We start from the raw sequence: 22,084 nt of genomic DNA on the forward strand, positions 1-22,084 counted from the left end.
CCAAACTTTGCAGGTTGAGGAATGGTCATGATTTTTGGATAATCGAATAGCCGACCCATTAAAGTTTAATAAATCAATTGGAATATGCAACTCTTGTTCATTGGTATTTCCCCTGTATTTACTGGTGCCTGGTTGTAATGTGTTAACTGTTAAGCACCTAAAAGCATTAAACAACATAAGTAGAAGAATCACTTTTAAATTCACCGGAGCAACCTTTAACCAATTGGCACTGACCACCATATACCGTATGCTGCGTACCAAAAACTCTACCGCCACCGCCATTGATGGAACTGCATCAACGTCATCGCACTTTGCCACGCCCACTGGTTACTGATTGGTCGGCGCTCCAGAGGGGCTGAGCAAACCTTAGTGCGAACCGGGTTTCCAGACTATAATTACTGCGAGGAAAACTGCAGCTGCGAGCAACATCTGGGTGGAGTGAGCAGAGTTTGAACTTCTGCTGCCAGATCTTTTTTTTTTCTAAATATTACACGGCTACTTGTGTTTTTTTTTGTGTGTATCGACTTCCAGGAGAGACTGTCCGGAAATATTCTTCACTTTACCGACTTTCCAACTACAAAACCTTTTGCCTTGCGTAGTGGTCACAAAACATGTCGTATAAACTAGTTCTACAGCTCAGTATCATGTTTGGACGTTACTAAAACTCCAAATGGCCTCTAGAGGGTCGACAGTCTAAAAATAGACATGTGAATAAATGAACTAATAGGACTACAAAGATTTCCATTAACTTCCTCTGTAAAACTCCCCAGTGATGCAGATGAATTTCATGCTATGATTAAAGATAACCATCTGCAAGCAAGTGGATGGCAACTGAGGTTCCCATCAGACGTGTTGGAATAGGAAGGTACCGTCAGCAAACAGGGAGAGTCACAGCTGTCAGCATCTGCATTAGTGTGAAGCATCTCAAGGTCCTCAGGCTGAAGCCAGAGTTTCACTTTCTGCAGCAGCCTCCCTCCACACTATGGTAATAATGCCTATCAGTCTCTGTCACAGTGGGCTGTGTGTGTTCATTCATGCATGTGGTCATTGAAAGATATAGTGTGAGTGTGTGTGTGTGTGTGTGTGTGTGTGTGTGTGTTGAAGGGGGGTGAAGGGAGAGGGGGGGGTCGTCACTGATAAAGCGCTGATAGTGTCCATCCACGGCAGATGATGTACAGCCTGCTGTCTCTCCAGGCAGATTGGATTTTCAGGCCTACTGATTTGCTGAGAGATGGAGCCTGGACCTCCTTCAAAGGCACACACACACACACACACACACACACACACACACACACACACACACACACACACACACACACACACACACACACACACACGCACACGCACACGCACACAACCACGCATCCACCTGTTCAATCTCTGTGCACAACAAAATAAGCACATAAAAGCCCCCCCACACACAAAGACACAAATAGACACAATGAAATGCTTCCCACATGTACACAGTCTCTCTCACACAAACATGGACACAGAAACACACACACACACACACACACACACACACACACACACACACACACACACACACACACACACACACACACACACACACACACACACACACACACACACACACACACACACACTTATGTATTATTCTCCTGCCAAAGCCTTTAAAAGCGACCATGTGGAAATTGATCTCCATTTCTAAAGAGCACAAATTCATTGTTACCTTCTCTCTCTCACACACACACACACACACACACACACACACACACGCACACACACACACACACACACACACACACACACACACACACACACACACACACACACACACACACACACACACACACACACACACACACACACACACACACAGCCTGTCACTGTATTCCCAGATGGCCCAGTGATAAACAGTCGCAGCCTCTTCAGTCTTACCTGTCGCCAATCAGCGATGATTTCTGTTCATTTGTCTTTGCTATTTACACAATATGAGGGCCACAACAAAAGCCTGTGTGTGTGTGTGTGTGTGTGTGTGTGTGTGTGTGTGTGTGTGTGTGTGTGTGTGTGTGTGTGTGTGTGTGTGTGTGTGTGTGTGTGTGTGTGTGTGTGTGTGTGTGTGTGCGCGTGTGTGTGTGTGACTGTGTGTGTGACTGTGTGTTTCTGGTACTACAACAACACAAAGGACAGAGATGAATGAACCCCCCCCCCCCCCCTCCTCTCATCAGCTGCATTGAGCGTTCTATATTTGTGTATAAATTAATAAGAGTTTGTTGTACAGTCTTAATTATCTGGAGGTTTGATTCCTTCATCTCATCTCCATTTTAACTTGAAGTGCATTCAGCAGGTGAATCAACAAAAGATCTACAACACTGCTGCACCGCTGGGGGGCATGAATCTTTATTACAATCAACACACACACACAATTATTTTTTCTTTAAACAAATGAAACTCCATATTTGGGATATCATTGCGGTTACCTCTTAATTACCTTAAATGAAGGTTGTTTTCGAGGTGCAAGTTCAGGAGATCAACCAAAATTTTCATTTATTAATGTACAAATCAACGAATGTCATTTAATTAGTAAATTAAAGGCATTTTCTTTACAGTTTGAGACGTTTTAAAAGGATTAAAGAAATTTCAATATACCAAGAATTTGTCACCTTAATTTAACTTAAGCTATAAATTACTCCTTAAAAACCCTTAAAGCATGCATGTAATATATAAAAAAATAAATCAATTGCATTCAAAATAGGTTAATTCTATATTTACTTACTGTGAAATAAAGGAAATTTTGGAGCAAAAAAAGATTAACGTGAAATGAAAGAAGGGATTAAGTTTAAAGCGCCTACAATGCAAACGGAGAGATAGAGATCACCACCGTTGTTTTAGGCCGATTTCTTTTTTAAAACAGTTTTCCAAGTGGCTCTATAGCTTCTTTTTTTTTTTTTAAATGAACTATGAAAGGTCAAACCTTTATGAAACCAACAGCAGCAAAAATCAAGCTGAACAGGATCTGAACACTGGTGACACTAACCCGGTTTGTGCTGTAATCCAGTGTCTGCTGACGACAAACCCCCAGAAGTCACCTCCCCTCACCCCTTGGGTTGCAGGATGTTTACTGGAATCCTACAGAGCAACAACAACAGCAGCAGCAACAACAACAACAACAATCGGATTTGTTGGAATCTGCTTATCTGAGGTCCTTAGCTGCCTCCCAGAGACAAACACAATTTTGGATTAACAGGTCTCTTCTTTGAGCTTCTGGTATTATTACAGTAATGATGAACACAATTTCTGTGTAATAAAATGTTGCTTTGTATTTACCCCCCATTTACAAAATTGTTAAATTCACAAAAGACCTTAAGGTTTGTGATTGGAGGCTTCTGACGGCTCAGCAGTTTTTTTTTAGCTTCTCATACGCAGCTGAACTAGAAACGGTGCAGTGACGAGTCCTGATTGGTGGAGATGATGTCCGACTTTATCACCGTGGCTTGTAATCAAGTGACCTTTAAACCTGGAAGATGCTTACACGGTTCTCCAAACTGTTTCAGCTCTAAGAGGTGTTATTTTATGTGTTTAAATCCCTCTGTCCTCAGGCTGAGTGGCGGTGGCCGGAGTTTACCAAATAAGCCCGGATGATCAGGTGTGAAAAGGTGGCTGGGTTACAGATCCCAGCGGGTGGTTTTGGCACCGGTGTGAAGCAGGTGACGCCCGCATTTGTTCTCCCCTTCAGAACTGAAGGTCGACGGCCTCCAGCTTTGTCTTCATATTTGTCACAACCACCACCAACAAAACTTGAACAAACCCCTCTTACAGATTAAACCAGTGTGTTGCTGACCTGAGGTGAGCCTCAAACATCCCACGCCTTCTTTCAAACACACTTTATGTTCGAGAATGAACACAGACACAATCTGCCCCGCCGGTCGTTCTCTGAACAGAACAGCACTGTACCACAAACGGATACATCGCAGTTGTTTTTGTTTTGTTTTGTTCCTTATAACGCTTGGTAATTGTTGTTTGGATTTGCCCACATGGCAAACAATGATTCCTCGTGTGAACGTATAATTTGTTTTGGAAACTTAGGAGATTTAATGTTGCAAAGAGGTTTTCAGTGAGGTGAACGCGGAGGACGCCTCGTATTATAGCTCCCCACTTAGGAGCTGATTGACGCTAATTGTTGGTGAAAAGTTAAAAGGAGCCGACCATGAGAGCGAAGGGTGCAGAGCTGAAACGTTCTCCCCCTGCAATCATTTGAGGAACATTCAAAAAGTTCAGAAACGGCTCCTGTTGAGCACGAAGGGAGCGCAGCGCTGTGACCCGGAGCCGAGGGAAGCTGCTCCGTTCGCAAGACCTCCAAGTTACCTCGCTCGATCGACGTCGGCCGCTGAGTTATGTGGGTTTTTGTGATCGGCGGTACATTTGTGGTTTCACCATGGATGCATTATGCAGAGGGCAGGCACCAAATGTTCTCTCAAATTCAGGAAATTGTCAACGTAAACAAAAAAGGAAAGCAACGAGGTGGGCGAGGTGTTTAGATTGGTCTTCTTCTGCCAAGAAGTTCTGTTCTGAAAAAGAACATTTCCACAGCACAACATCGTTTGATCGTTTTTTTCCCTTCAATTAACTTTTTTCGATGAATCTGTTGGAACCCAGTGAAGTGACTTGAGCTGCCGTGTCCCTGACTTGTAACTCTGGAGAGCTTTTTGCTGCCGACTTGAACACAGGCAGCCTGACTTGTCTCGGGGGCCTTTAAAGAGACAACACTTCACCACACAGCTGTGGCGGCTATCACTTGGATTTCACTTCACAAATGGCAGCAGCACTTCACTGAGGAATTGTATTCACGTTTGAAGGATTTAACCGAGTCTAAATTCAGAGCAGTTACTGCTCCTGAACGTGGCCAAGACCAGAGAGATGGTGGTCAACTTCAGGAGGAAGACGACGGCTCCACAACCGCTGAGAGTTCTGGGAGAGGAAGTGGACATGGTGGAGGAGTACAAGTACCTGGTGTCTCCATGACAACAGACTGAACTGGAAGACCAACATCAATGCTGTCCACAAGAAGGGGATGAGTCGACTCTTTTTCTTGAGGAAACTTCGATCCTTCAATGTGTGCAGCCAGATGTTGGAGATGTTCTACCAGTCTGTTGTGGCCAGTGAACTGTACTTCACTGTGGTCTGCTGGGGGGGCAGCATTGGAGCCGGTGACACCAACAGACTTAACAAACTGGTGAAGAAGGCCGGCTCCATCATTGGCTGCAAACTGGATAGTCTGGAAAAGGTGTTGGAGAGGAGGACGCTGAACAAACTGTTATCCATATTGGATAATCCTGTCCACCCTCTCCACCACCTGCTGCAGGGACAGAGGAGCACTTTCTCCAAAAGACTCCTCCAGCTCCGCTGTCACAAGGACAGATACAGGAGATCATTCCTGATACAGGAGATCATTCCTGATACTGATCATTCCTGATACAGGGATCATTCCTGATACAGGAGATCGGATACAGGAGATCATTCCTGATACAGGAGATCATTCCTGATACAGGAGATCATTCCTGATACAGGAGATCATTCCTGATACAGGAGATCATTCCTGCCGACCGCAATAAGACTGTACAATAACTCACCTCTGGCAAAATCCATCACACAACAATAAAACTGTTGACTGTGTTTATTGGTTGTTTATATAATATATATAGATATGTAATGTACTGTATATACTGTGCATTTTATATTTTATATTTATATTTTTTACTGCTATTTACTGCTATTTTATTTTATTGCTTTTCTATTATTATATTATTCTATTCTATTCTATTCTATTCTATTCTATTCTATTCTATTCTATTCTATTCTATTCTATTATTTTATTCTATTATTTCTATTATCTTATTGCTCCTGTATGCTGCTGTAGCAAAAAAATTTCCCCTCGGGGATTAATAAAGTAACTACCTACCTACCTACCTACCTACCTACCTACCTACCTACCTCCCTACCTAACCTGTTGTCAGGACACTGCAGCTTGTAATTGCTGTCAGGGTCAGGTCGGGGAGGGAAGACTGCGGTGACTATTCAGGACTGGAAAACACTACAAGATCCAGCGGGTGCAAATCAATGATCTGTTAAATGTGCATTTTAACTGTGTGACCTTTTTTTCCGGCTGATCCATTCAGACAACTTTAGTTTACGCTGTTCCAGAGGCCACACTGTGCTGTGCTGGTTGAGCTGTTTATTTATATAGACCTTCATTACAAAGCATTTCTCAGAGGACTTCAGACTGGCTGATAAAAACGTGTTCCCACACCTTCAGGCAGGACACCATCTCACTTCTGTCCCACTTACAGCCCCAGTCACTGTCACGTCTCTGTCCCCGTTTTCTGGGCCAGGCCTCAGCCTCCCAATCTCAGGCTGTACATTCATCAACAAAGCAAACAGAAAGTATGGAAGTGGTTCAAGTTTCTGACATAATCTTTCGTATTTTTAGTCACTCCTATCCCACCAGTAGAATAAGCTTCATTTCCTTCAGTGATTTGCGGAACAACAACCAGAAATAAAGGTGAATGTCAATCGCTGTGTTCCACACGGCGTACTTGTGCACTAACTCTCACTATTTTGAGTGCGTCAGTGCGTTCACAAGTACAAGTGCAGAAACACGCAGTGTGCACTCAAAACGGTCCGAAGAAGAAGTGCGAAACGCTCGACACTTTTTATCCTGACCGGTCGGCATCTTGGCTCCGTAGAGGAAGGGGGCGGGGCCACTGACGTAAAGAATTTTCACATTTTCACTGCTGCTGCTGGACTGAAGAATCAGCGTGTTTATTGAGTCTCTTAAACAGAGGGCACGAAAACATGTTCATTTGTGGGTAAAATAATTAAAGCTGCAGATATTTAGGCGGGTGATTTACTCACACGCTGACGTTATTTCCGGTCAGTGCAGAAGGGCAGTGTGTGATTTTGAACAACACTACCTTGTTAAAATTCCTGCACTACCAGGTAAGTATCCTAACACGTAAGAGCACTATTTGTTAGTGTACTAAGAGGAGTATGTCATTTGCAAGACAGCAAGTCAGTTATATTATTTCTGTTCAGTTGCAACACGACGAAGGTGCTTGAAAAGAAGACAGAGAAAGACGGGATGGACACACAGAGGGTGGACAAGCGATATCCTTTATCGTTGATATCTGGCATATGCAGCATGTGTCAGTGTGTTGACATACAAAGTACAGCTGAGGCCGATGGGAAAGGTCAAAGCTTATGAAGGTAGGTGGCCATCAAATGAAGTCGAGGACACTTCTATTCAAAAGCAAGTTGCGCTGTGGGTTATGTAGGCAGAAGACTTTGCTAAAAAATGGGTTTCATAAGAAGAATGTTTGAATTGGCCATTTTTAACCAACCATGTCCGTGGTGAGTCTGAGGGCGTTGAAGGACTGCGATGCTAAATCTGGAGTGCTGTTTTTAGGGATCATCAGTCACTACCATTTATCCCGAGGGGGGCTTTTTACCAAGTTTCGTAAAAATATTCCTCCATTGGTTGAGACATTTCAGTCAGGATTAAAGTGATGCACATCATAAAGAAGAATTAACACCATGTTCAAAGCCTGAAGCTGCAGGCTGAGTGGCCAAAGCTTACGCCAGATTTTCTGGATGAATATAAAACAACATGCATTTTATTAATAATCTATCTTTATTTGACACAACTGGAAAAAATCAGGCAGACGGACTCGTGGGTTTTGCTATTAAAATCTCCAAACACATGCAGCCTCTCAGTCGGCATGATCACAACGTCATTCATTTCATAAGCCACTTTTTCACGAGTGCGAGTTAATGAAATAAAAACGAGAGAAAATCAGATTTAAGGTGGATAAAAGAATAAACCAGTATAAGGAATCTTCTCATACAATGTGAATTTCTTCAAAGATTTTCCATCAGCAGGATAAGACTGTTGACGCCGAGATCCAGCGGGGGATTTATTCACAGATGAGATGTTCGGCAGCTGCGTGTTGACATTTTCCCATAAAAAATGGATTGTATAACTGCAGCAGTGTCCCTTGCTAAAACCCTTTTACCAAAATCACCAGCTTTTGATTTCACAATACTTCGGATCCTTTTTGTTTTTTTTTCTCTTTGGCGTCCTTCCAGAGAGAAACTCATTGTACCGACGAAGAGCTCAGTGTCGATTGAAGATACTTACATCTATTCTAATCCTTTATGAATAGTAATATTTCTGGGAGTTCTGATTGGATACAAAAAAAAAAATCTAAACGCTTTATTTATTTTACAAGTCAAAGCTGTTAGACCTTTTTTTGAAGTAGATCCAGTATTAATACAAATACCATCACATAGCACTTAAAAAGCATTTAATGTACGCGTACTTGCAAAAATCATGTCATCCCTCAACACATAATCCACTCCAGTCAGATAAACACATTATAGATGAAGAGTCTTAGAAAACCAACATGTTTATCCTAAAAAGCTGCACAGGATGAGAATGGTGATTTTGATGTTTTTTTTAATTTTATATTTGTGTTCAGATGTGGTTGTTTTTGGTTTTTTATGCAAAGTAAAAATGACCTAAATTACCGGGAATTGATTCATTAAAAGCTGAAAATTTTTCTTGATGTTATTCAAACACCAACAATTCCTACTTTTCACAGTTTTTAATAAACTAATGCATTATTGTACGTTTGATTTTCATTACTTTTGTTTGATCATCTGTTTTGAGTGTTGGTGCACAGCTTGGACGAAGGCGCCCACGTTCTCCGGGTCCATGTCGGGGTAGAGGCCGTGGCCGAGGTTGGCGATGTAGCCTCTCGTGCCAAAACCCTCCAACATCTTCTTCACGATGTCTGAAATTCGCTCCTGAAAAAGAGGAGGAGGAAGATTCAGCTGGTTGGTAGGTAGAGCCCATACTTTGCTCTAACCTGGTTACAGGGTAAACCATCTTTGTAACTGTGTGTGAACATTGGAGCTCTTCGCTGTAACAGGTAGAAACACTTGGAATGAAAACGGGATTCATAACACGAATGTGAGGTTGCATTTGAACAAAGAGTCGTCCGGTTATCAAGAACTAAATGACTCATGTTAAAGCATTTTGGGTGTGGATATTCTATAATACTACTAATAATAACAATAATAATAATAATAATAATAATAATACAATTTATTTGTAGAGCACCTTTCATACAAGAAATGCAGCTCAAAGTGCTTCACGGCAAGAGAATTACATGCAGTGTTTCACATAAAAATAGATACGAAGGAACATTTAAAAATATAGAAAAGAAATGAGATGCATAAGAAACAGATAAAATGCATAAAATTAAACAAATATAGTTAAAATATAAAATGAGCGATATGCATTTTAAAGGCGCGGTAGTTCAAGTGCAAGAGAGCTTCAGGAGAACTGAACAAGTTAAAGGATAAAGTAAAGAGATATGTTTTGAGCTTTCTTCTGAAAGTATGAACTGAGCTAGCTTCCCTGATATCTAACAGATAGTTTGATCCACAGCTTTGGAGCAGAACTGACAAAAGCTGAATCCCCAATTGTCTTTCAGCTGTTGCTGGGAACCTCCAATAAACCAGCAGCAGATGATCTCAGTGTTCTTGAGGTGTTCATAGGTAACCAGAGAGTTAGCAATGTAACTTGGTCTGAGCCAATTAAGAGCTTCGTATGACACAGGCTTGACTTTAAAGTCGATCCTGTGTCTTACAGGCAGCCAGTGCAGAGCAACCAGAACTAGACTAATGTGTTCTCTTCTCTCGGTTCTGGTTAATACTCGAGCTGCAGAGTTTTGGATGAGATGAAGTCCCTCTGTTGTTTTCTCTGGTAGGCCAGTAAAAAGTGCATCACAGTAGTCCAGTCGGATAGAAATGAAGGCATGAATCAACTTTTCGGCATCTCTGATTTACAAACGGCCGCATCGTGGCTATGTTTCTAAGGTGGAAAAAATAAGTTTCTGTCACCTTGTTAATATTTCCCTTTAAATTTAGATCAGAGTCTAAGATTAGACCCAGACTGGTTACCTCTGATCGTACCCACGGAGTTCGTTGCCCCAGATCATTTTCTACGATTTCTCTTTTGGTTTTGGGGCCGATGAGGAGGATTTCTGTTTTATCCTCGTTTAATTTTAGGAAATTATTGCTCATCCATTTATTTATTGCTAAAAGACATTCCGTGATGGAGCATATGGCTGCATTATCATTTGGTTCAGTGGCGATGTACAGTTGTATATCATCTGTTTAACTATGAAAACAAACATTGTGCTCTCTAATGATGTTCCCCAGTGGCAGCATGTAGAGTGAGAACAGTAGAGGACCGAGGCAGCTTCCCTGTGGAACCCCACAGCAGCTTCATGTTTCTCTGACACTTGATCTCTAATGCTGACAGAAAACTTCCTCCCTTTGATGTATGTTTTGAAACAGTTTAAGACGGTCGGACAGACCAACCGACTTCTCAAGACGATAGATCAGGCTATCATAATAAATTGAATCAAAGGCTGAGTTTATTCGCAGGTCGCTGATTATTTTAGTAAGTGCTGTGATGTGCTGTGATGTGCTCTAAAGCCTAAAACTCCTCCAGGATGGTTTTCTTTAAGAAAAGAGTTTATTTGCACTGAAACTATCTTTTCAAGTATTTCACTAATAAATGGAAGGTTGGATATTTGGCCTGTAGCTGGTCAATGCATTGACATCGAGATTGGGTTTCTATAGTAACGGTTTTACAACACCTGCTTTGAAGGCATCTGGGAAAATGCCTGTTTGAAGGGATGTGTTTATATATATATATATATATATTATCGAGGACAAGACTTGAAATACTGTTGAATACCTGCTTAAAAAACACTGATGCTATTGGGTCAATACAGGAAGTGGAGGAGTTACACCCAGTGACAGTCTTACAAAGCTCAGTTAATGTGATGGAGGTGAATGTTTCCATGGTTGCATCTGTGTTACAAGATATTTGGAGTTCATCTGTGTGAACATAAACAGCAATACTGGTTCTGATTGAAGTGGCTTTGTCTCTGAAGAACACTGCTAGTTCTTCACATTTTCATGCCGAGACCTGCCGGAGGGAGGGGAGGAGGGGGGGGGGGGGCAGAGCTAGTGTTGAGGAGCTGGTCAATAGTGGAGAACAATCTTCTTGAGTTTCCAGGATTCGCTGTAATAATCTCAAAAAAGTAATCCTATCTTGCCAGATGTATTGCTGTTATGGCTTCTGTGGCATGTCATGAACTGGGAGTCCAGTTTTCCTCCACTTTCTTTCAGCTGCCCGACAAGTTCTCTTGTTCTCTTTCACCCTGTTATTGTTTCACCACGGGGAGATTCGAAAAGTTGACTTATTTCTGACATTTAAAAGGAGCAACAGTATTTAAAACAGACGACAGAGTGTTATTGAAGTGTTCAACCGTGTCGTTTAAAGAACACTCATGATTGTAGGGCTCAATTGATCTCATCAGCTCAGAGAAATTAGCTTCAGCCCTTTCATCAAGGAGTCTCTTTTGAACCAGAATTTCCCTTTTAGTCTTTGGCATAGTTACAATCACATGATAAAATATACAGTGATGGTCAGAGATCGGTAATTCACACACTGAAACGTTATCCATGTGTAACCCTCTTGTTATCACCAAGTCCAGAGTGTTTCCATGCTGGTGGGTGGCTTCATTTACATGTTGGTTCAGTTCAAAGCTGTCAAGTACATTTCTAAGCTCTATAGCTTTGTGGTGGTTCTTGTTATTAACATGAATATTCAAGTCTCCATTCAGAGTTAACCGATCATATCTGGTGATACTTAGTCAGATCAACTCTGAGTTCCAGCAGAAATAATGCTGTTGGTGGCCGCAAACTCTTTATCAATTATGAGATCATTAACCAGAAAAGATTTATTGGCTAAAAGATCTGACATTGAAAAGAGCTAATTTAAACTGCAGGGATTCTAAGGCTGGAGAGGAGGCTGCTTGTGGTTGAACATTGACACATTTTGAGATTATTAAAACAGGTACCAGATGGTCAATGATTGTTATGACGAGTGCGACCAGGCCATTTAATGTCACCGGCATATTGGAAGAAGTGTCATCGGCTCGGTCTCAGTTCTGTCCTAAGATGGAGTGGTGATGTTACATTCATTCTAATATTCCTGATGACTGTATTAATTATAATGAAGAACTCTAACCCTGCTGGACAAATGTTTAATGTCTTTAAAAAGGATGTTCAAAGAACTAATTCTAGTCGATGGAAAGAGGTGTTCTCATTCCAAATAATAAAAAGTCCTCATTGTGCTGTTTGTGAGCACCACACTGAACGGAGAAGAAGAGAGCTGAGGAGATGAGGAAGGAAAATATCTGCCATGCATGGAGCCATGAGGTCTACAAGAGCATCTCCAAGCAGCCTGATGTTCCTCTGACCACAGCTGCTGTGGGTCATGGAGTCGTAGCCATGGAAACCAGACTGAATGGAGGGAAAGTTCAAATGGTGGAAAAAAGAACTGAAGAAAACTTCAAGAAACCCCACTTTTGAAGAGGAAATATAAAAAAAAGTGTCCCTTGAGTCCATAACTTCATCTGTGGAGGGGTAGCAGCTGGAAGACGACAGCAGTCACCCAACCTGAGAGGTGGAGCAGCTGAAGTGTGGCGCTACGAACAGACACTCCACTACAGTGACTGGTTCAAAAATAGTTTTCTCCGACAAAACATCAGGTGAAGGGTCTCGCTGTTTTGTGCCATTTTCATTTGTTGCATTATCTAGAACATTATCTAGAACAGGGGTACTCCAACACGTCGCTTGCGAGCCACTAGTAGCTCGTTATGTGTTTCTGAGTAGTTTGCTGAAGGTTTGTACAACATGCAGTGCATATGTCAGGTATATTTGGCCATCAATTTCAGCATTTTTTTTTATTTATAACAGAGATTTAGAAATTAAAAAAAAAAAAATCATAAAAAGATCAGAGGACAGAAACTAGCGCGACCTGCAAAACCCAGCAGAGACTCTCACTGTGAGCTGGAAAGGAACAGGTGCTCATAAATGAGGTAAATAACATAATTACAATATTTTTGGCTGGACTGCAACAGTGGGGCGGAGCTATAAAGTGAGTGTCTGTCATAGAGAGAGAAAGATCAAAGTTCCACTGCTGGTTGGCTGAACGCTGTGACTTTTTAAAATAAAAGAGCTGCGGTCGAAGGGCATGTGAATGGAAGGCGTGTGATAGTGATATGTGGACAGACAGAAAATAAAGACAAGTAAAGTAAGTAATAAAGATGCTTTTTTGGTTTTCTATGACAGATGTGAGTGATTGTGATCAATTAGAAAACATAAAGAAATGCATACAGAACAAAACATGCACGCGCTGTTGAATTCAAGCTTGTGTGTTGCAAAATGTGTGTTGAATAGCGTTTTGTTATTGTTCACAAAAAATAAGCTTATTCAGTTGGTTTGGGTGGAGCTCAGCTATGTGAATACATGTTACTAAACATGAGAAGCTCTCGGACACTTTCATTTTAACGACCTCTGATCTAGAGTGATGTGTAACATGGAAAATCCAAAGCACAGTTTCCGTTCTGTTGAAGACAGAATGGAGAAGAGGGGATGAAGAAGACTTCTGTCTGTCAGTTTGAACTTGTTTCAGAGAAGAGCGTGTTTTTTTCTTTTCAGGTTAAGTTTCTGTGTAGTCCACCGCTAATTAATGGTTCACCATTAATCACAAAGACTTACTGTAGATGGGTTTTCTAAATGTTTGAGAGTGTTCTCATAACTTGAAAGTGAACAAACAGGCTCTTGGAACAATCAAGACTAAAGTGTTTCAGCGGGAGTTTCGCTGCCGGTCTGAACCGGAGTGGGAGTGGAAGTTACCTTTGGAGCGTAGAGAGCACAAGGGTCCATGTTTCCCTGCAGGCTGACCTTCCCTCCTGTGCGCTCCCTGAATACGCAATACAGACACACCACAGGACACAAGAGATAATCCTTTAAACAGCAGGTTAAGTATTTGATGAGTAGAGCGGGAAATGTTTGTTGACTTAAATCCTTCACTCAGTGACAGACCCGGGACGAGAGAGGGAGGTCAGCAAGGTTAACCTGCTGTTCAGGAAACACCAACGGCAGGTCACCGTCGCTGCTGCAAAAAATTGGCTGCATTTTTTTTACAGTCTGGTTGCGAGGGTAGATTTTGAGGCTGTACCTGCTTCTGCTTTTCACTGTATTGATCTTTGTCTATTCATGCTCACATTCCAGACATGATTCAGTGCTTCGCATCATAGAAACTACAATAGAAGGAGCCGCATGGTATTTAAACACATTTTACAAACAGGATGTGGCAGCTTTAACACACAGCTTGGTGCAGACCAGTAAGAGAGAGAGAGAGTGTGTGTGTGTGTGTGTGTGTGTGTGTGTGTGTGTGTGTGTGTGTGTGTGTGTGTACCGTGCTGATTGAGGGTCGATGGTCCAGTCCAGCCCGATCACCTCATAATGAGACTGAGAAAGATCTTCCAGACTGTAGTGACCATCCTTAGCAAACACAATCTGGTAAAAAAACACACACACACACACACACACACACACACACACACACACACACACACACACACACACACACACACACACACACACACACACACACACACACACACACACACACACACACACACCAGCACGCAGAGGAAAGTAACATAAACAAGATAGAATGTTTAGTGAAATGCTGCCCCCTGCAGGTGATACAGTGTAACAGTGGCTCTCATTAGACTGAATGAATCCTTAATGACGCCTCCAGGGAAACATTGTTGTTGAAGCAACACACTGCTGATAAGAATAGAACAGAGTACTGAAACTAATATAGCAGCTACTAATAAGCACAAAAAGATAAATAGAATGATGCAACAGATGAATAAATAAATGTTCTCATTGTTGACTTCAGGTACAGATGAAAGACTTCATGTTTTTGCAGCGTGTGCATGCTGACGTGTGTTAGAGTATGTCAAAATGTCCTGTGTACATACATATCTTTGTGGGACCAAAGCTTGTGTTCATATTGTGTCTCTCTCACCATGGGGACGTCCTGTCCTGCCTCCTTCAGCTTGTCTTTGACGCGGCGGGCGATGTCTCGGAGGTAAGGCAGTGAGAACTCTTTAAACTCGACCGGTCCCAGGATGCCGGCGTGGGACTCAAACACCTGCAGAGCCTGGACACACACACGGACACACACACGGACACACACACACGGACACAGACACACATGGACACACACACGGACACACACACGGACACACACACACGGACACAGACACACATGGACACACACACGGACACACACACACGGACGCACACGCACACACACACACACGGACACAGACACACATGGACACACACACGGACACACACACGGACACACACACACGGACACAGACACACATGGACACACACACGGACACGGACACACACACGGGGACACACACACGGACACACACGGACACACACACGGACACACACACGGACACAGACACACATGGACACACACACGGACACAGACACACACGGACACACACGGGGACATGCGCACGCACGCGCACACGCACACACACACACACACACACACACACACACACACACACACACACACACACACACACACACACACACACGCACGCACACACACACACACACACACACACACACACACACACACACACACACACACACACACACACACACACAGGGGAGCAGGAGAAAAATGTACTTTTAGTTAATCTGGACGAATGCAGGTGAGTTTTTCTCAAAAGGAAACATTACACACTGGAAGACACATTACTGCTGTATTTCATGTGACAAATGTTGTTTTGAAGAAGTTATTCTAATGGATCCTGCTCAGAAGATTTGAAAGATTGTGTTAAACATGTATTCTTAGTTTTGCTTTCAGTCAACCATCCTGAACTTCCGTTTTGAAGCCTCCAGTCTGGTATTTTGCCCGATGCCATTTTGTTTTGTTTTTAGTCAGAAGTGACCAAAGTTAGATGGGCCACACCCACCTATACAGAAAACCTAAATGCACTCCATGCCTGTCAATCAAACCAGGAAACCCCGCCAAGCAAATCTCTCTGAGGCCTAATATCTAATTAATTGTAGATTAATTTTCAGAACAGTGATCAGAGAGAATTTATACAAATGACATCATCATGGTTTGTGGGAAAAATGCATTGACTTCATGAGAGAAGTTGATGCTTTCTGAATGGGAGTCTACGGGAACCAGAGGTTTTCTGGAGCCAGCCCCTAGTGGCTCTCAGTAGTATTACATTTCAAGGCAACTGCATTGGCTTCACTTTTCAAAACACAAACTGCACCGGTTTTTATTACAGTCTATTGTCAACCACCACTTTAAGTTCATATCTTCTAAAGGTTCGAAGGAGGACAACAGTTATTGTTTTTAATCGCAAGTTATTCTATCCACTTTTATGTTTGTTAATGTTCTTCTAAACTAACCTCTCAGTGGAGAACTAAATCATGTTTCATTTCAGAAGCTGAGCCGAGTGGCTGCTCAGTTCCACCAAGGGACATGGACCTGTGTTGTCTTGGTATGAGGACAAACTGTGTAGAGATGCCCTGCTGCCCCAGACAGAGTCCTGCAGTAAAAGCAGCCCTGTTCTCTGCTGTGGTGACACCGTCTAGACGTCCTGTAATAATCCAGAGTTGTGCTCTCAGGCTGTGCTCAATTTTGGAGGAACAAAACGAAAAAAAAAAAAAAAAATGCTGCCTCAACTGGATTTTGTGCTGATACTGAGAGGCAGGTTGGTTTCTGTGTGCAGCAGCTGCCACGATCTGCAAAAAGTATTTATGTCCAGCTCTCAAATGCCCCACAATATATGGCTTACAGTGAACCGCTGAGGTCTGAGCTCCCGTTACATTTACAACATTTTTGGAATCTCATTGTTGTATCAGCCACCTATATATCACCAAAACGAAAACAAGTTGCAGTGGTTTGAAGCTGAATGTTGCTGACCTGAGCTCCCGCTGCCACCTGACCCAGCAGATACTCCACGATCACATCCGTCAGCATCCTCAGCAGCATGTGGCTGGCCTCGGGGTGCCGGTACAGCCAGCGCTTCGCCTTCGAGTGGGTGTTGGAGCCTCCGCCTTCTATCATGTAGGACATGAGTGTCCACTGTGGAGGGACGCAGCCAAGAGGTGAGAGAATGCAGGCTTTACTGTACTTCTCTGAATGTGTGTGTGTGTGTGTGTGTGTGTGTGTGTGTGTGTGTGTGTGTGTGTGTGTGTGTGTGTGTGTGTGTGTGTGTGTGTGTGTGTGTGTGTGTGTGTGCGCATGTCCATTTCTAACCGGAGCTCCAGTGAATCCTATGAGAGGCACTTTGCCGTCGATCTTGTGTCGAGTCAGCGTGATGGCTCTGAAGACGTAGCCCAGCTCCTTGTCTACGTCCACTTTGACCTGCAGCCGCTGAAGGTCCTCCGGCTCCTTCAGGGGCTCTGGGAACGTGGGACCTTTACCCGCCACCATCTGGACGTCCATACCCAGCGCCTGCAGGGAGGAAGAGGAAGGAAAGATGTTGCATCATGTTTACGAAGAAACGGTGCTGACGATCAAAATGTTAAAAGTGAAAGACACAATCATCCAAACATCGGGGGGGGGGGGGGGGGGGGGGGGGGGGGGGGGGGGGGGGGGGGGGGGGGGGGGGGGGGGGGGGGGGGGGGGGGGGGGGGGGGGGGGGGGGGGGGGGGGGGGGGGGGGGGGGGGGGGGGGGGGGGGGGGGGGGGGGGGGGGGGGGGGGGGGGGGGGGGGGGGGGGGGGGGGGGGGGGGGGGGGGGGGGGGGGGGGGGGGGGGGGGGGGGGGGGGGGGGGGGGGGGGGGGGGGGGGGGGGGGGGGGGGGGGGGGGGGGGGGGGGGGGGGGGGGGGGGGGGGGGGGGGGGGGGGGGGGGGGGGGGGGGGGGGGGGGGGGGGGGGGGGGGGGGGGGGATATCACATATCAGACAGCTGTGGTTTCCTCCATAAATTAACTCTTTATATTTGGAATATTTTGGGGGAAATACACTGATCACTAACACTTTATAGATGTATATATAATGCTAAAAACTGCAAAGCATCTTATATTACATCCACCGAGACAGAAGGTAGAAAGTTCCTCAGCTGTTTGTAATAACACAGATTCACACCTAATCATATATGATTGGATTCAATTTACTTGACTGTCCTGAGAACCAGATAACTCATCAAAGGAAAGTGATTTTGATTAAAAAAAAAAAAAAAAACTCAAAAATAATTTGACTCACAGTATTAAGTATGTAAATGGTAACGAAAACAATTGACAAATAGACGCAAGTCCTCGATGGGTTTAAAAGCTGCTCTTTTAAAGTCTGGAGTTTGGCTTTTCTTCTTGGTTTATCAGTCAAAAGTGAACATTTTTGGAAGAGCCGGGAAGGAGTGAGCAGTGAATCTGACAGAGAACCTAACCCGAATATCTAATCAATCATGGATTCATTTTTTTAGAACACTGATCAGAAGGAATGAATTTAGTGAATAAAACCAAAATGATCTGGAAACAAATGTATTGAATTTGTATCTCATAAAAGAAGTTGTATGAGAGTCAGTGGAGTTTTGCTCCTTGACCCTCAGTGGTATTGCACTTTCGAGTACTTCCGCATTGGCATTACTTTTCAGACCCAAAGCGACGTCCACTTTTATGTACAGTCTTTGCTTAAACACACTAGTATGCTATTTAAGGTGTTTTAGCCCATTTGGCCACAAGGGGGCAGAGATCAGAACAAGCTGACAGATAAAAGGTCAGATCATCAGCTAATTGACCGGTTTCTCATTAAAGTTATTACATGAACAGTTTCTCTATCAGTCAGCTGGAAACCTGCGTGAACACTGTTTTGAGGTGAACTTGTGTGTTATCGACACGCATCCTTGTATTGCAAACCTTTGTTTGAGCTACATGCTAAAGCACACCACAGAAAGTTAGCGCAACAAGCTGCCAGAGATGAACTGTGTGTGTCCAAAGAGATCATCTGGTGGGTCGAAAGCACAAATCACAGTAACCCCCCCCTCACACCATCAACATCAGTGTTATCTGCTGCGCAAGCTAAAAATACCAGCGTGCTCATTCTGGTTATTACACTCGTAATATTAGTATGCAAGGAGATCCGGTTCTTCCCTCAAAATACAGCACACACTGGACATATGCCAGATGTTAATTATTGATTCATGCAGAAACTCATTTCAGACATGACTGCGGTGTAAACAGGCAGAGCTTCACTCCCAACAAACTGTGTCAATACAGGAATTAATCAGTATTATTGATCAGCCACACAGGATCAAAGAGACATTCTGCACAGCAGTTAGATTTTTTTTGCTCTGGAAAATTATAAGTAAACAATGCGATGCAGTTTCTGTCCAAAGCAATCAGTCTGTTCCTCTATCAGCTGTCACCGAGCCCCAAACACAGAGCCTGGCAAACACACACAATATTCATTAAACAGCCGGGAACACACTCCTACTGTCTCACCTTAAAACACACATTTACTCCTGCAGCTTCAGTGCAACTTGATCCACAGCTTTTAAGCACAAAAACAACTTTACGAATCTCAGTCACTTCGCGTCATCTAAATGTTGACTGAACTTCCAAACTTGTCCATATTGCCAGAATGTTTGCAATCCATTTGCTGGAGCAGCTTTCTTGAGTGTTTCTGTCCACTATTCACTCTCATTCAGGCTCTGATGAACTTCTAGGCCATAAAATTAGAACTACGAGTTAAAAAAAAAAAAAAGCTCCAATAAGTGGCAAATTTTGCACTGCAGACTTTTTTTTAGTATTGGACATTAATTTGACTAAATGTTAGTCTTGAATATAACAGATTAACGCAGGTTTAATTCTGCCACTGACACTTTGCCCAGAAATAAATGTGCTTGACATGTTAATGATTCTGGTCCTGACAGTCGTACCTGAGGGACAACCAGGATGTCTGAGAAGATGATGGCAGCATCGAAGGGAAAACGTCTCAGAGGCTGAAAGTGGAGAAACAGAAAAGGAATAACGTGCACTCATGTTTCGTCAGCTTGTGGTGAACACGGTGTGTAAATCACTCCGTCACAGCAACACGACACAACAGGAACTTTAAGTAGGAAATGCTGGTTTGCTGGCGCGGATGTTATCGGTGTGTGAAATTAGATGTCATACCTGCAGGGTGAGTTCACAGCAGGCCTCCGGTGACCGACACGTCTCGAAGAAGTCCTTCCCCGCTCGGAACTCACGGAACTCTGCAGACGATGCGTGAACGACGACCAGAGACCGATCAGGTCAGACGCACACTGTTATGAAGAACATGCAACATTGTACAGAAAGGAAGACGTGCTGATCAGAGGTGTGTACCTGGCAGGTATCTTCCAGCCTGTCTCATACACCAGACCGGGACGTGCTCCGTTTGTTCCCCTCGCGCCGCTCGCAGGAACGTGTCATTCTTCAGCTGAGGAAAGTCTTTAGGGCTGAATGGAGAAACACCGCGAGGTTAGCATCGGTTCGTTCCTGGTGCAGCTTTAAGCATCAAACACACAGATGATAATCCTGCTGCAGTGAACAGAAACCGGCGTCAGAAAGCAAGTCTTGTTAAGTCAAAGACACAAGAACATGTTCAGGTGGACAACAAGTTACATTCATTGCTTCTACTGACTCCCAGCGAAGCCATTTTGACAGCCTGGAGGACACAAAGCAAATTCAATTCAAATGATAAAATCCTGAGATCGGGGTTTAACTGGTGGCGTCTTAATCACCACAATGGAGCAGCATGCTTGTGTTATCTATCATATAGGCGTACCCCTCCATTTTCCCTGGAATCACATTGGGCATGCAGCTGAGGAGCTGTGAAAGGCGGAGTGATTAGAAGAGATAACGCTCGTCTGCTCTCTTATCATCAGGCAGCAGCAGAGAGACGGTTGAACGCAGGGCTGCTCTGGATGGACCAGTGATGCATCACAACCCGGCCGGAATTCAAACTTTAAAAGTACATCGAACTGTTAGACAGGTGAAAAATAAATGAAACATTATATTAACTTCCATTCATGCTTCAGGTAGAAATGCTACATAATTTTTTTTGCATTTGCTGAACTGCAGTTAGAGTACAGTATAGTGTAGGCCATAAAATATACACTATCATAATGTGTGTTTACAGTCAGTCTCATATTCTGTCTGAGATAACTGAGGAAACGTTGAGGTCCATTATTATTATGGGATTATTATGTATCCTGGAAGTCAGTTAACAATATCAGTTCTCAATACAAGCTTCATCACTCAAAGGTTCACACCAGGTCAGCTTTGCCAAATAAATACAGAATATGAGTTTTTCTATATGCCGAATTTATAAGAAGGTCCACGAAATGTGTTATAGCTCGTAACCCATGCTGCAGAGGGACCTCACCTTTAAATATGAGCACGAGTGTTAAACTGCTGCATTTCTGAATGAAGGTTCGTCAATTAAGATAAACCGTACTTATGTGGATTAATACGTAGCATCAAAGAACGGAAATAGTATTTCCTGTTTTGAAAACGGGAATATAAACAGTAAGCGTGACGCTGGACTCATTTATATCGTGTGAAGAGATGTTTCCATAACAGTGACACGGGCAGGTTTCATAAGGTCCCTCTGCTTTGACAGCCAGCAGCCAAACTGCGTAACCAGAATCCACGAATGTGTTCAGGCGGCCTGAGGACAGAAGTACTTACAGGATTAAATCGCCTTTGCTCATGTCTGCAGGAATGAGAAGGTCACAGGTTTTCAGAAAAACTCCTCCGTTGCTCACCGGATATGTCAGTAGCGACTTGCGGACCCTCGACTGTCATTTAAACCTGCTGGACAACAACTCTGTCAGCTGCTACGACTCCGCTCTGCAAGGCGCGGACATCTTGGAAGGTCATGTGACCAGAGCAGGAAACGAATCGAGACTTCAAAATAATAGTCTTTTCCTTTTCTCCGTTTTTCTTTCAAAATACTAAATTGGTCAAATATAAACACAAACAACAAACAAAATGTTTGACGATTAGTTTTTCCTTTACATTTTCTATCATTATTATATTTTTATCTGGTGGCTCAAAAAAAAAAAAAAATCAAATAAAGTTAAAGAACAGTCACCAGGTCCAG

General features: G+C 43.4%; 1 protein-coding gene across 3 annotated transcripts; it reads right to left on the reverse strand.

Annotated features, from left to right (window-relative positions):
- Positions 1-7,632: 7,632 nt before the first annotated feature.
- On the reverse strand, positions 7,633-21,856 carry urod (uroporphyrinogen decarboxylase). Of its 3 annotated transcripts, XM_069709793.1 has the most exons (11): positions 21,670-21,856; positions 20,765-20,960; positions 20,323-20,435; positions 20,131-20,210; positions 19,896-19,958; positions 17,276-17,473; positions 16,940-17,101; positions 14,993-15,127; positions 14,372-14,472; positions 13,807-13,873; positions 7,633-8,826 (listed from the first exon to the last, which is right to left on the reverse strand). In XM_069709793.1, the coding sequence occupies exons 2-11, from the start codon at positions 20,794-20,796 to the stop codon at positions 8,662-8,664; spliced, it is 1,116 nt and encodes a 371-aa protein (XP_069565894.1). In that variant the 5' UTR covers positions 20,797-20,960; positions 21,670-21,856; the 3' UTR covers positions 7,633-8,661. The 3 variants fall into 3 exon arrangements, with proteins under 3 accessions (XP_069565894.1, XP_069565895.1, XP_069565896.1); XM_069709794.1 differs by lacking the exon at positions 20,765-20,960; XM_069709795.1 differs by lacking the exon at positions 20,765-20,960 and having other exon boundaries at positions 21,747-21,852.
- Positions 21,857-22,084: the final 228 nt, after the last annotated feature.

This window comes from Brachyistius frenatus, unplaced genomic scaffold (assembly GCF_029030835.1).
Source record: "Brachyistius frenatus isolate BFR_SWC_R1_liver_20210118 unplaced genomic scaffold, ASM2903083v1 Contig_85, whole genome shotgun sequence".
In the NCBI taxonomy this organism is placed as follows: domain Eukaryota; kingdom Metazoa; phylum Chordata; class Actinopteri; family Embiotocidae; genus Brachyistius; species Brachyistius frenatus.

Coding starts and splice junctions, on each gene's coding strand:
- urod (XM_069709793.1), bottom strand. CDS start 20,796: ATGCCCAATGTGATTCCAGGGAAAATGGAGGG. Junction 20,211..20,322: donor GGCTGGAAGATACCTGCCAG/GTACACACCTCT, acceptor CATCGTCTGCAG/AGTTCCGTGAGTTCCGAGCG. Junction 17,102..17,275: donor TAGGATTCACTGGAGCTCCG/GTTAGAAATGGA, acceptor GTCCCTCCACAG/TGGACACTCATGTCCTACAT.